At 33.3% G+C, this 14,868-nt stretch overlaps 2 protein-coding genes across 2 annotated transcripts; both read right to left on the bottom strand.

The window, feature by feature from the left end:
* Nucleotides 1-5,815: 5,815 nt before the first annotated feature.
* LOC114184355 (uncharacterized) lies at nucleotides 5,816-6,513 on the bottom strand. Its single transcript, XM_028071667.1, has 2 exons — nucleotides 6,284-6,513; nucleotides 5,816-6,224 (listed from the first exon to the last, which is right to left on the bottom strand). Exons 1-2 carry the CDS (start codon nucleotides 6,511-6,513, stop codon nucleotides 5,816-5,818), a joined length of 639 nt encoding a protein of 212 aa, XP_027927468.1.
* A 46-nt stretch (nucleotides 6,514-6,559) lies between these two features.
* Nucleotides 6,560-7,129, bottom strand: LOC146886071 (uncharacterized). Its single transcript, XM_085673289.1, has one exon. The coding sequence runs from the start codon at nucleotides 7,127-7,129 to the stop codon at nucleotides 6,560-6,562; it is 570 nt and encodes a 189-aa protein (XP_085529415.1).
* Between the last annotated feature and the right edge of the window lie 7,739 nt (nucleotides 7,130-14,868).

Below are 14,868 nucleotides of genomic sequence, written 5' to 3'. Positions count from 1 at the left end.
AACAGTATTTCTGAATGTGCCCAGTTTTATGACAAAAATGGCACTCTAAATTCTTGTATCTTGACTTGGACTTGCTCCTACTCTTCTCTACCACCTTTATGTTCCTTTTTATGACTTCTCCCCCTAGCTTCTGTAACAAGCATCTCAAACTGAGATGAAGAACCATGTGCCTTCCTTCTCATCTCTTCATTAAGAGCACCGCTTTTTGCCATCTGAAAAGAAACAACACCATTCGAGGTAGAGTTCGTAATTGAAACCCGAAATACCTCCCAAGACTCTAGTAGAGTATTAAGCAACCATAATCTCATAACTTCGTCATCAAACTTTATGCCCATTCCTGACAATTGATCTAGGAGCCCTTGAAACTCATTTAAGTGATCAGAAATAGAAGAATTCTCCCTGTACCTCAAATTCATCAAGCAATTTAACAAATACAATTTATTATTGCCCGACTTAGAAGCATACAAAGACTTAATCTTCTCCCACAAAGCTCTGGCATGTGTCTCATTAGCAATATGATTATAAACATTATCTTCAACATATTGCCGAATAAAACCACATATTTGTTGGTGCTTAAAGTCCCATTCTTCTTCAAACATAGAATCTGGCTTCTGTGTAGTAAAGACCGAAAGATGCAATTTCTTGACAAATAATAAATCTTTCATCTTGCCCTTCCACAAATGATAATTTGTACCATTCAAAGCAACCATCTTTGCATTTGCCTCCATCATTCAAGCAAGTAAATATAGCCCAACCAAGAGCTCTGATACCACTCTGATGGGGAAAACAACAACACAAACAATATACCAGAGAATGCAGCGGATATAATTTCCCCTAACTTACAAGAATATATGAGGAGCAATAATCAAAGAGCAGTAATAATAAATCACCAAAGCACAAATAAAGGCACCAAGATTTTCAACGTGGAAAACCTCTCAAATCAAGGGTAAAAACCACGAGTCGTCCAGAATAAAGAAATAGCTTCACTATGATCAACAAGAGTACAAAATGTTAGCAGAGAGAGATGGAGAGAAGAGTATAATGCATACACTAATAGAGAGTTAGAGAAATTAGAATGTATTTCTCATGTATCTGAAAGTGGAGGATACAAAGTATTTATACAAAACAGAAACGTAACAGGAACTAATAACTGCCAAACTTAATGCAGTTATTATAGTTATGATATTTTGAATTACAACATCAACACACCCCTCTTAATCCAAAATATTAATCAATTTCAAACCTAGCAGCTCTCTCAACTTTTCAAATTTGCTTTGTCTTAGAGCTTTTGTAAACACATCAGCTACTTGATCCTCTGTAGAACAGTACACCCAATCTGCCTTGGCTTACTTGATCTCTTAGAAAGTGGAACTTTATTTCTATATGTTTACTTCTTCCATGGCATACAGGATTTTTTGACAAACTGATGGCAGATTTGTTGTCCACCAAAAGCTGAATTGGTTCTCTGCACTCAAGTTTCAGCTCTTTAATAAGTGCTGAAAGCCATAGACATTGACAAGCTATTTTAGCAGAGGCAATATATTCTGTTTCACAAGAGGACAAGGCTACAACATTCTGTTTCTTGGAGCACCACGAAATAGGTGCATGCATGTACTTGAAGAAATACCCAAATGTACTCCTTCGATCCATTCTATCCCCACACCAGTCTGAATCAGTCCAGACCTCCATATTTCCTTCATCCTGACTTGTTCTTCTTGGAAAGAAAAGTCCAAGTTCTGTTGTTCCCTTTAAGTATCTGAGTATATGTTTTGCTGCAGCTAAATGTGATGTCCTTGGGCTGTTCATGAAACGACTAACCAAACCAACCCCATAGCTAATATCTGGTCTACTATTACAAACATATCTTAGAGACCCTACAACCTGTTTATAAAGAGTAGCATCAACCAGCCTTTCATCTGTTGCTTCACCTAGTTTCAGATTGGTAATAACTGGTATAGGAACTAAATTGCAATCTGCCATGTGGAATTTACTCAGAACTCCACTGATATACCTTCTCTGATGCAACAAAATTCCCTTGGAAGTGTGTTTGAATTCCAGACCCAAAAAATAATTGAATCTCCCAAGATCAGTCATTTCAAATTCTAAATTCATTTTCTGTTTGAATAGCTCAATCTCAGCTTGTGAATCTCCTGTTACTAGCAAATCATCAACATACAGGCAGATCAGCAGCAAATTATTGTTGGGTGAGAAAACTTTCACATATACTCCATATTCAACTGTACATTTATTGAATCCAATCTGCAGCAGAAATGCATCAATGCATTTGTTCTAGGCACGTGGGGCTTGTTTTAAGCCATATAAAGCTTTATGCAGTCTGAACACCTTATGTTCTTCTCCCTTTCTTTCGAATCCTGGTGGCTGCCTCACATAAACCTCCTCCTCTAGAGGTCTATTTAAGAAAGCTAATCTGACATCAAGCTGACTTATTTCCCAACCTTTCCAACTTGCAACAACTATGACAAGCCTTACTGTTTCAAGCCTTGCAACTGGTGCAAAGACATTCGTGAAATCAATTCCTGGTTTCTGTAGAAAACCTTTTGCCACCAACCGGGCCTTATGTTTTGCTATGCTTCCATCTGGTTTAAACTTGGTTTTGAACACCCATTTAACATCAATTGGATGTTTATGGTGAGGCAAGTCTACTAATTCCCAAGTCTTGTTCTTCTCTATGGACTTTAATTCTTCAAGCATGGCCTCCTTCCATTCTCTTATGTCAACAGCTTGCTCCCACATTAGTGGTTCTGAATCAGCCAGGAATGCCAGATGCACGAGTTCTCCATCATCTCTAATTTCACAATCAACCATAACTTCATGATCTGTTAGTCTAGTGGAAGGAAATTTCACCCTATGTGACCTTCTGTTGGTGTTATTTCCACTCTGGAGCTGGTTGTGGCAGCAGCTTTGTCTTCAAGCAGACAAGGGATGTGGCTTTTCTCAACAGTTACTGCCACGGGCTCCCAATTCCACTTTGCAGCCTCATCAACAACTACATCTCTACTTATCACAATTTGCTTCTTCTTTGGATTATACAGTTTGTAGGCACCAGTTGAGTGGTATCCAACCAGTATAAGGGCCTCACTTCTATCTTCAAGCTTCTTACGTTTCTCAGCTGGTATGTGCATATGGCAAACTGATCCATAAATTCTGAGGTGGTGAACAACAGGTTTTTCTCCTGTCCAAGCTTCTTCAGGGGTACAATCTGTCAAGGCTCTTGTAGGACACCTATTTAGTACATAGGCAGCTGTAGAGACTGCTTGCTGAATGCGTATTTTTTCCCTCATTCGGTGTTTAATTCTGGGTATTTAATTGAATTTGTGTGTTTAAAGATTGATTTAATTGGGATTTCCTATAATTGGATTTATTGAGCATGAGATACAAAATCGTGTTAAAAATAGCTTTTTAGTTGCATAAATGTTCTTTGGATATTTTGAGGTGTGTTAGTGCAGCTGCAGCTAAGTTGAGCTCATGGAGGTGTGGAAATAAATTGATTAAAGCTTCATGACACCTTAAAGATAAATCCAAGAATAAGAAATTATCAAAAGCACAAAAACTCAAGCCAAGCATTGCATGAAGACGGCAAGAAAAGCTTGAAAAAGTGAAGAAGTTTGGCTAAACCAAGAAGAGAGGAAAGAAAAATTGGACCTTGTGGTTTTCTTTATCTTTATGATAGAAGATAATTTGGGAAAATATATCTTTAGATATTTTATTTGATATTTTTAAATAATTATCTTATTTAATTATATCATAAAATATTAAAAGATAATAACTACCAAATCTTTTTAAATATGACAAGATCTTCTTGAATCTTTTTAGTTCCACAACAAACAAATATATCTTGAAGATATTGGATTATTTAGAAGATAATTTAAGGAGATTGCAAAGGGTTAATTTGGAAAATTAATACAAATACTAATTGGTGATAATTTATCATATATCTTTGAGTAATTAATTAATTTAATTATATTAGATATTGATATTATCAACCAACTATATTTGTCAAATAGTATATATCTCTCTAAATATTTTTAAATATTTATATTTATCTTTATTTTAAAAGATATTTGAGAGATTTTAGCAACAGAAAAGCCCAGTCCAATTCCTATATAAAGAGACCAAGGGAGAAGTAGAAACAACAAGCTCGGCACTTCGGAATTTAGGAACCCTTAGGGGGCCTAATTTCTTTCTCTCTCTTTTCTTCTCTTTATTCTTCTTTTATTCTTATTTTGTATTCCATGGATTGCTAAACTTCTTGGGTTGATTCCATTGTAATTTCATTATGGATTCTGAGGTTAGAATGAAATAATTTCTTTGTTCTTTTTATTATTGTTGAGGTTTTAATTCATCTATGTCTTTTATCTTTGAATCACGTAACAAGTAATGATTTTAAATCTATATGCATGTTGATCATATGAGTTCAAGGGTTTTTAAATTTAATCGAGACTTTACTTTGATTTTATTTAGAAACTTTCATATGATTAAATGAGTTTTTACCAATAGTTGAGACTTTACTTTGGTTAAAGGTATTTACTCTAACTACAATTAATTGAGACTTTACTTTGATTAATTAAGCTTTTTATTTGGTAAGGAGATAAAAGAATAGACATGATTAGACATAGTAAAATTTGATTGAGACTGTATTTTGATTGAATTTACTATGGATAATCTAAAAGTTCTCACTTTTAATTGAGACTGTACTTTGGTTAAAAGTGAGAACGTCAACAAATTAATTGAGACTTTACATTGATTAATTTGAAAATCTACAACAATAATTAATTGAGCAATAATCTTTAGATAACCGATGATGAATCTATTTTGAAAAAGCAATGGAATCAATCTATTTTCTTTACTATTGTTTTTATTTCTTTTTATCTTTTAAATTTTATTTCTATCTTTGTTTATCTTAATCTCCTATATTTTTTATTTTATTTGACTAACCGCTTTGTATAGTTTTATAAGAACTAATTTGTTAAAAATCAATTCCGTGTTCGTTGGGAGACGACTTTGGGTTACTTTACCTTTTCTATTTTGTTATCTATTTTCTTAACAATACTGAAGTTGTTATAGATAAGTAGTATTAATTTGATCGCGTCAACGACAGCGTTATCACTGCCTCTCCCCAGAAATAATGTGGTAGCCCCTTTCCTTTTATCATACATCTACACATGTCAAGTAGCATCCTGTTTCTCCTCTCAGCAACCCCATTGTGTTGGGGGGTGTAAGGTGCTATCACTTCATGATGTATCCCTTTTGATTCACAAAATTCCATTACTTCTTTTGAATTAAACTCACCTTCTCCATCAGTTCTGAACATTTTTAATTTCAGACCAGATTATCTTTCTATTGATGCACAGAACTTCATAAAATTTGCAAACACCTCTTTCTTTTCTTTCAACAAATAGAGCCATATTTTCCTGGTCCATTCATCCACAAAGATAAGAAAATACCTATTGCCTCCAAGTGAGATTGTATCAAAAGGACCACACACATCCGAGTACACAATGTCAAGTGGCTATTTTGATCTCTTTGGTGCACACTTCTTAAAATCCTTTCGCGTTTGTTTGCCAACGATGCAACCTTCACAAGTTTTATCAGGAACATGAATCAGTGGCAGTCCACTTACTAACTTCTTGCTGCTTAATTAACCCAAACTCTTGAAGTTTAGGTGCCCGAATCTGTAGTGCCAAAGCCATCCTTCTTCTTCAACATTCATTGATACTAGGCACTAGATAACTGTTGCATTGAGGTTGATCTTAAAAGTTCTGTTTCGTGACAGTGGAGCTCTAAGAATCAACCTTTATTGTCCATCATACACCTCTATGTGATTTTGCTGCATTGACATAGTATAACCCTTCTCCAGTAATTGTCCCAAACATAACAAATTATTTTTCATGTTGGGAACATACAACACATCACTCATGTAAGCAGTTTTACCATCTTTTCGAGTGATCATAACTTTGCGAACTCCTTCTGCTGTTATTGTGCTGTTGTCCGTGAATTTGACATTGCTTCTCACGCTTGGATCAAGATCTATCAGCCACTCTCTCCTCCTTGTCATGTGGTTGGAACATCCCGTGTACAAATACCAGCAAGACTCGTCTTCTTCACTGTTTGTTGTGACCATTAACAACACATGATCAGATTCACTATCACTCTCGTCTTGGGCAAGATGTGCTTCATCACCTTTCTTGTTCTTCTTACTTGAACTGTTGTGCCAACATTCATAGGAATAATGGCCAAACTTATCACACGTATAGCATTGTACCTTCCTTTTATCATATGGTTTCTTGCCTCTACCTCTGCCATGTCTTCCTCCTCCTCTGGTACCATCATTTTGGCTAGTACCAGATTCATCCACTGACTGTTCAGAATACTCTTCAAATCTGCCTCTACTCCTGCCACCCCGTGATCTCCCTCTTCCTCTTCTGCCACCACGTCCTCGAAAACGTTGATTATCAACCCTAGTACTGAAGGCTTGATCAGTACTTTTCTCATTGTTCTTTCTTTCAATCAGCCGTTGCTCATGAGCTTCCAAAGAATTTTACAATTCTTCAAGACTCATCGTCGTAAGATCCTTGCATTCTTCAATGGCGACAACGATGTGATCATACTGGGGTGTAAGTGTTCGAAGGATTTTAGCCACAACCTTACTGTTCTTCACAGGTTCATCACAGGCTCTCATGGAATTGACCAAAACTTGCAACCTTCCAAGATAGTCTGCAACTGATTCTTGATCTTTCATGCACAGTAATTCATATTGTCGCTGCAGGGACTGTAGTTTAACTGCCTTAATTTTTCCAGCATTACCATATGTTTCTTGCAAGATGTCGCATATCTCCTTGGATGTTGTGGCTTTCGAGATTTTCTGGAAAACAGTGGCAGATACACATTGGTGCGGTAACATCCGAGCTTTGCAATCCAGCCTTCGACTCTCCTTGTATGCATTCTTTGTTTCATATGTAGCATTCTTGGCTGGTTCTTGCAGTCCTTTCTTTACGATATCATCCACCTCCTGGAAACCAAGAATGGCTTCCATCTTGACACACCAATCACCATAGCTTGTGCCATCGAACACAAGCAAGTTGCCAGAAATCACGCCTCTAGCAGCCATGAAGCTAATACACACAGCAAGCTTCTATCACACTAATCCACACCCTTAGATCCTCCTGGGTCGGAACCAGGCTCTGATACCACTGTTAGCAGAGAGAGATGGAGAGAAGAGTATAATGCATACACTGATAGAGAGTTATAGAAATTAGAATGTATTTCTCATGTATCTGAAAGTGAAGGATACAAAGTATTTATACAAAACAGAAACGTAACAAGAACTAATAATTGCCAAACTTAATGCAATTATTACAGTTATGATATTTTGAATTACAACAACAACACAAAAAAGTCTCAATCAATAGCACAAATTAGTGCCAACACTCAACCAAATAACAAAACAACAAAGCTTTCAAATAGAGAAGAACAAGAGAGAAAAACCTCTAAAAATCACTGTTGCAGTGTGAAATTATTATCTCCCAACTCAGATCTCGTATCAACGATCCAACCGGTCAGAATGAAGAGAAATGAGTCATGAACCTGCTGTAAAAATTTCAGCGCAATCCAACGGTAAACGAACCCGCAATGCTGAATTTACGGCGACAGCTCTATGAAAAACGTGAACAGAATTTTTCCTCTACCTCTCCCTCTATGTGTTAGGGCTTTCCGTGTGTTCTGACTCTATTGTTCTGCCTCTCTATTTATTTTATAGCCCCCTCTCCACTAGGTTAAGTGAGACATGTGCTTCTCAAATTTTAGACATTTTCTCCACATAGGAAGAGAGCCCAATACACAACAATATATATATATATATATATATATATATATATATATATATATATATATATATATATATATATAAAAAATTCAACAAATGATAAGTATTTACAATTAATATTTCACAAATTATTGCTTTATGTTAAAAAGGTAAATCAAGGATAATTAAGAGTGACTGGTAGGGCTGATAAAAAAAATGAGTGACTGGTAGGATAAAGCAAAAATGACCTTATATTTTGTCATATTTTACATACCGAAGACGGTATTCATCCAATCAACCGTTCACGGTACATGATCATTGTGTGTGAATGAAATGAGCAAAAAAATTAGAGAAAGATGGTTATTCTTTCATAAAGTGATTAGTGACAGAAAAAAAAAAGAGTTTCACAATTTTTATATTTGCAAATAGTTTGTACCTTCATTCTACTCTTCATTCTACTCCCTAGGAGTGTTTTCCAAAATAGAAGAAAGCAATAACTAGTAAAAAGTGAAATTAGTACATGAGAAGAGACAACAAAGATAAAAGAAGGAAATAATGTCAAAATTAAAGTCACATAGAAATAAAGGAAAAAGAAAAATCAAAATTGAAGTCACAAAAAGATGAAATAAGAAAATAAAATTAGAATTGAAGTCATATAAAGATAAAAAAAAAAGAATTTAATCAAAATTACAGTAACATAGAAATAAAAGAAGAAAATATAATCAAGAATGAAGTCACATACAAATGAAACAAGAAAATAGAATCAAAATTGATTATAAAAGAATAAAGATAACTAATCATTATTTATTTCCTAAACAAATTTATAATTTATTGGAAAAAAGTTTTAACTCATTAAATATCATTTTTAATACCAATAAATCTTACCAAATAATAATAATAATTTAATTAAAATTTATTTTCAAACATAAACTTATAATTAATTTAATAGAAATATATTAGTACTAAATTTTTTTCAAACCCTATTTCTTAAGCATAATATTATAGTTAATTTAATAGATAAATATTAGTACTAAAAAATTAGGCCTTAATTAGTACTAAATTACCTTTGATTTAGACTATTAGGTGTTATTTGTGTGCACCTTAAGCTAACTTCTATTCTAATGATAACTCAGTACAAGAAAATGTCTTATTAGCAACCAATTTAGATACCAATTTAAAAAAAAAACTTGTTAGTTATTAAAATAGTCACAATTTATGAATAAAAAAAATATAATTGGCCTCTAAATTATTTTTTATAATTTAGTTACCAAAGAAAATTGATCACTAAATATTAACTAGTAAGCTTTTTGCTATCAAAGAAATTTGTTTCTAAATTAGTTTTTAATTAATTAGTGACCAGTTTAACTATCAATTATAATTTTTTATTCATAATAGTGAATATTTTTGTAACCAATAATTTTTATTTTGTACATTAGTATCTAAATTGGTCACTATAGTAACTAACAACTTTTTATCACTAAAATTGGTTGTTAATGAAGTATTTTCTTGTAGTGACTATTGTTTGAAAAAAAAACATTATTTTTTTATTCAATGGGGGTAGTGAGAGATAATTTTTACTTTTTTGGATAAAGAAAGATGTTCACACATTATTTTGAATCCTACCGGCTTTATTTTTAAAAGATTAACTCTATGACAAAATTTGATGGTCTTAACATGATTCATCTTTTCCTTTTCTTTTCTTTCTTTTATTTTGTCCTATTTTACTTAAATTGTCCTTTCAGGTTTTTAGTTTAGCATACATTTTTTTTTTAATTGTGACCCTCTTTACGGAATTGGTGATTATATCCACTTGAGCTAGTATTTTCTTATTCATCCTTTTTGCCTTGGTTTCTTTTGGTATTCAGACGAAATTAGCATTTCTATCTACATTGTAAAAGAAAAAAAAAACTTGATTTATTGACGACCTATATTTGTTGGTAATTGTAAAAATCCATCAGTAATAGCATTTTTTTGATAGATTACCGACAGACAAAAATCAGTTGGTAAAAGTGTAGTAGGTAACATTTATCAATATATTCATCCTTTAGTAATAGCTTTTATACATTGACAGAAAAATTGTAAATAATATTTACTTCGGTGCTGATTATTTGTTATGCTTCAAATTCAAACATTGGTTTTTGATGTCCCATTGATAAGTTAATTATTATTAAACTTTTATTCTTGTAAGTGCTTTAAATCTTCTCCTTCTGTCAATTCCTATTTTCATCCTAGAACAAAAATCGTGAGAAAAATAAACAAAACATAAACATAAAATTCATTCAATCATTAATGAATTTTATCACAAAAAGCAATAGTTTCAAATAACTAGGGTTGGGCAAAGTTACTGTAACTGTATTAAACTACAGTTAACTGTACTGTAAAAAATTGAAAATAACTAAACTACTTATATAGTTAACTGAACTGAATCATAAATCAATTCAGTTTTAAAAAATTGCACTGTTATTAGTTAATTAAACACTGAACTAAACTGAATTCCATCTATAATTTTTTCAAGTTTTCTTCGTTCGTGTTTGTGTTCTGTTTCTAGCTAGGTAACGAAACACTCCATTCCTGCGCTTCTTTCACCACCACTGTTGAGACAGAGCTTTTCATTGCCTTCCTTGTTGTTGTCATTGAGACATACTTCTATTAGGTTTTCTTCCTAACCTTGCCATCTTTAATTTCACTATTGTTGAGCATCAATTGGTATTTTTCAAACCCTAACCTTAACATTCGATAATTCTCTTATCCATTTCATATATGTGTATTTATTTTGTCATGGGAATTGTTTAAGAGGGAATGGGTAGTATTTAGTTTTGTAATATATGTGTATTTATTTTGTCATGAATTTGCTAGATTCGGATAAATGTAACTGCAACTCCAAAAAACTATTTGGTTCTGTTACTGTATGATGGCTATTTTTTTGTGTTTGGGTTTGGGCTTTTGTTCATGGTTGAGTAATTTTCATTTCAGGCTTTTATGTTTGGTACGGGGTTTGTTGAGAGCAAAGGAGGAGTAGGATCAATCAAAAAATGAAGGTTTTGCAAAATCTAATTCCAAATTCCAACAAGGTTCTCTAGTTTCTTCGCTTGATTAGCTAACCCAACTCCGAAAAAGGTGTCTCGAAAGGTATATTGTTGACATATTTCTTGTTTATTGTTTGATCAAGATTTTCTAGAATGCTCTTGCATGGATATTGGTTGTAGTGTTTGTCATGTTCTGTTGCTCCCATTCCCTCTACATTCAGCATTTCATTTGTTGTTAATTGTATCATAGATTTTGTGCTATGTTGAAAGTTTCTGTAATATTGAAAACTAAGACACAAGTAGTAGTTACATGTAGTTAACTTAAATTCTTAGTAGGACGGATATGTGAAGAAGCATTAGAAATTCAAATCTTTAGCTTAGGATTATATGCAAGGCAAAAATTGTATAATTCAATGTTTAATAGTTGTTTAGGTTGTTGTAACTTTCAGTACTGTTTATTAGTGTGCAGTAGGATTAACAGTAAGGACTTAATTTGTCAAAGACTAACTACTCTGTAAGCTTAACTATTAGTGTACGTGTGGCATATAGAATACATATACATATGAGAAATTCTTTCATTCAATTTATAATAGGTTTATGATTTTTCTAGTTATATATTACTCCTTCATTCGGATGTGAGAAATTCTAACAGTAAACAAGTTCATATAAAATCATAAGATCACTTTTTAGTCAAACCTTAAAAGTTAAAACCATCATTATCCAAAACCTTTAAACAATTCTTTTCACTTACACATTAATCATATTCATTTTTGTTCAATATAAAACTTTTAACTCATTAAATTTCTAACACCACATCTAAAAATCATCCAAAACCGTAAAACCTTTTACTTTTGCTCTTGTATGTAGAATCTAACTATTTGTAAAGCTTTCATGGATATCATATTTATAAGCTATTGTGTTGAATTGATTGAGATGATTTTTTTAAAATTTTGTCTGCGTATTGTTGTCAGAAGCTTACAATTAAATATTCTATGCATATTGTAGGCATTGATTGAGAATATAAGAACTCAGCATGATGATGGAACTGCTACTGTCTTAAGTGTAGTATTGGAGGCAACAAAAATTGTAGAGATAAAAGCGAAATTGGAGAATTCAGGTGAACCAAATTCCTTGCTTTATGATTGGGTTTTTTTCCCTTGAAGATATGTTGGATCATGTAGCTTGTTCCATTGATTCTCTCTCCCTTATTCTCTGTCTTATTCTTTTGTTAAGAAGGATTCCATACTTTTGCTCTTGCTTAATGTAAACCAATAATTTTTTTTCATTCAACCATAAATCAAAAAGGTCCTGATATGAGAAAGAATGTTGCAGGCGGTACATCCGTCTTCCCCAAGCTTTTAAACCCCAGAATTTACAACATACAACTTCTACTAGAATCAAAGTCTTTAAATTAATTCTTTTAATCATAGTAGCATTGTTTTTTATTTGTAGCAGGGTAAGACTATCATCTTCTAGCTTTAGAGGTTCCCAAACCCTCATTAATTATCACACGGATCAGATGGATTTTACATTGCCAGAAACTGTCGAAACTCTCACACCAGCTACTTCTGGGATTGATCCTTTACCTCCTTGTATGGCTACATCGTCAACTGAGCATAGTAAAGGTCGGTTAGATGTGTGGGGGCATTTTACCAAACAAAAACCTTATTCTGAGAAGAAGGCTAAGTGCAATTACTGTGGTGATTTGATTAAATATTTGGCTGGAACAAGTGGGATGAGGAATCATTTGATAAGATGCAAGGAAAATCCTAATAGAGAAGCATCCAAAAGGCAAAAACTGTCATCATCAACTACAGAAGGGGCTAGTGTTGGCCCTTCACCAACTATTTCTAAGTTTGACCAGAATGCATCTCGAATGAAGTTGGTGAAGATGTTTGTGAAATCTGAGCTTCCTTTTCGATTTGTGGAAGATGAAGACTTCCGTGACTTTGTACGATCCTTGCAACCACGATTTGAGGTCCCATCCCGCACTACATTAAGGCGTGAAATGTGGCAATTATATGAAGAGGAAAAAACAAAGTTGAAAATTTTTCTATCAAAGCAGTGTGGGAGGGTTTGCTTAACTACAGACACATGGACTTCAATCCAAAACCTAAACTACATGAGTTTAACAGCTCACTTTATTGATGATTGGAAGCTTCATAAGAAAATTTTGAATTTTTCTCAAACAACAGGTCATTCAGGGGAGCTCATTGCTAAACATGTTGAGGCTTGTTTGAATAATTGGGAGTTGAAGCGAGTCCTTAGTGTCACTGTGGATAATGCTACAACAAATGATGTTGGGGTCCAATACCTCAAAAGAAGGATGTTATCATGGAATTGTCTTGTCTTAAAGGGAGAATATGTTCATATGCGTTGTTGTGCACATATATTAAGTTTGATTGTGAATGATGGGTTAAAAGAGATAAAGGATTCAATTTCAAAAATTCGAAGTGCAGTTAAATATGTGAAATCTTCTCCAGCTAGATTTGCTAGATTCAAGGCTTGTGTTGAACAAGAGAGAATTTCTTATAAAGGTCTTGTTTGCCTTGATGTTGAAACCAGATGGAATTCAACTTATCTAATGTTAAAGGCAAGCTTGAAGTACAAAGATGCATTTGTCTTGCTAGATATGCAAGATAAGAAATTTGGTGCTGAAATGGCCAAAAGTAGTGGTGTGCCATTAGAAGAGGATTGGGAATATGCGAGGTCTGTTCTACCATTCTTAAATATGTTTTATGACTCTACCATGCGCATTTCTGGTTCTTCTTATGTCACTAGTCATATGTATATGAAGGAGGTGTTTGGAATTGGTAAAAAGATTCGACAATATTCTGAGAGTAGTGATGTGAGCATAAGATCGATGGCAATGAGGATGAAGGGTAAGTATGACAAATATTGGGGAAATTCCAATGGAATTAATATACTATTATTGATTGTTGTTGTGCTTGACCCTAGGAGTAAGTTGGATTTTGTTAATTACTTCATTGACTATATATTTGAATCTAGCATGGCTAGTGGATTGAAATCAAAATTATTGTCATCTTTAAAAGCACTTTATGATCAATATCAAGGGATTGAGGAGGGTTCTCAAAGTAGCCAACAAGAATCCCAACTAGATGATGAAGATGATGATCCTCATGGCATGAGTTTCTACCTAAGAGTTACAGGACGTAGATTTGATTATATATCAGAGCTTGATAAATATTTGAGAGAGGATCCTGAACCTTATACAAAATCAGTTGAGCTTGATGTTTTACATTGGTGGAAGGTCAACTCAACTAGATTTCCTATCCTTGCAAACATGGCTCGAGAGGTGTTAGCCATTCCTATCTCTACCGTAGCATCAGAGTGTGCATTCAGTACAGGAGGAAGGGTGGTTAGTCCTTATCGGTGTTGCCTAACGCCTAAAATAGTGGAAGTACTTGTTTGCACACAAGATTGGTTAAGAGGAACACCTTTCTCTATACTTTTTGACGAGGATCCTAAAGAGCTTGATGAATTTGAGCAAGCTGAGTTTATATGAAAACTTTATATACTTTTTAGTTGATATTTTTAAATGGGTTAAATATGTTTTTGGTCCCTTAACTTTCAGTGAATTTTGGAATTAGTCCATTTTGAAACTTTGGACTAATTTAGTTCTTCATCTTTCGGAATACGTGGATTTAGTCCTTTTAATCAAATTTTGTTAGGTTTATTTGATGTTTCGTAGGCATTTTAAGATTGTATTTGAGTTGTTTATACTGTTTGACACATTTTTGCTCTAATTTTAAGTCAAATACTATTGTGAAATACGCTTGAAATGTCAAATAAACTTAACAAAATTTGATTAAAAGGACTAAATTCACGTATTTCAGAAGATGAAGGACTAAATTGGTTCAAAGTTTCAAAATGGACTAATTCCAAAATTCACTAAAAGTTAAGGGACTAAAAACATATTTAACCCTTTTTAAATTTATTTTAAGTTTTCAAAAACGATGAAATATATATATATATATATATATATATATATATATATAT

Source organism: Vigna unguiculata, chromosome 5 (genome assembly GCF_037176805.1).
Source record: "Vigna unguiculata cultivar grain cowpea cultivar isolate G323 ecotype 2 chromosome 5, ASM3717680v1, whole genome shotgun sequence".
Classification (NCBI taxonomy): Eukaryota; Viridiplantae; Streptophyta; class Magnoliopsida; order Fabales; family Fabaceae; genus Vigna; species Vigna unguiculata.
This window is presented reverse-complemented; position numbering and strand designations above follow the sequence as displayed.

Coding starts and splice junctions, on each gene's coding strand:
- LOC114184355 (XM_028071667.1), bottom strand. CDS start 6,513: ATGAGAAAAGTACTGATCAAGCCTTCAGTACTAGGGTTGATAATCAAC. Junction 6,225..6,283: donor AACCATATGATAAAAGGAAG/GTACAATGCTAT, acceptor TTGGCACAACAG/TTCAAGTAAGAAGAACAAGA.
- LOC146886071 (XM_085673289.1), bottom strand. CDS start 7,129: ATGGCTGCTAGAGGCGTGATTTCTGGCAACTTGCTTGTGTTCGATGGC.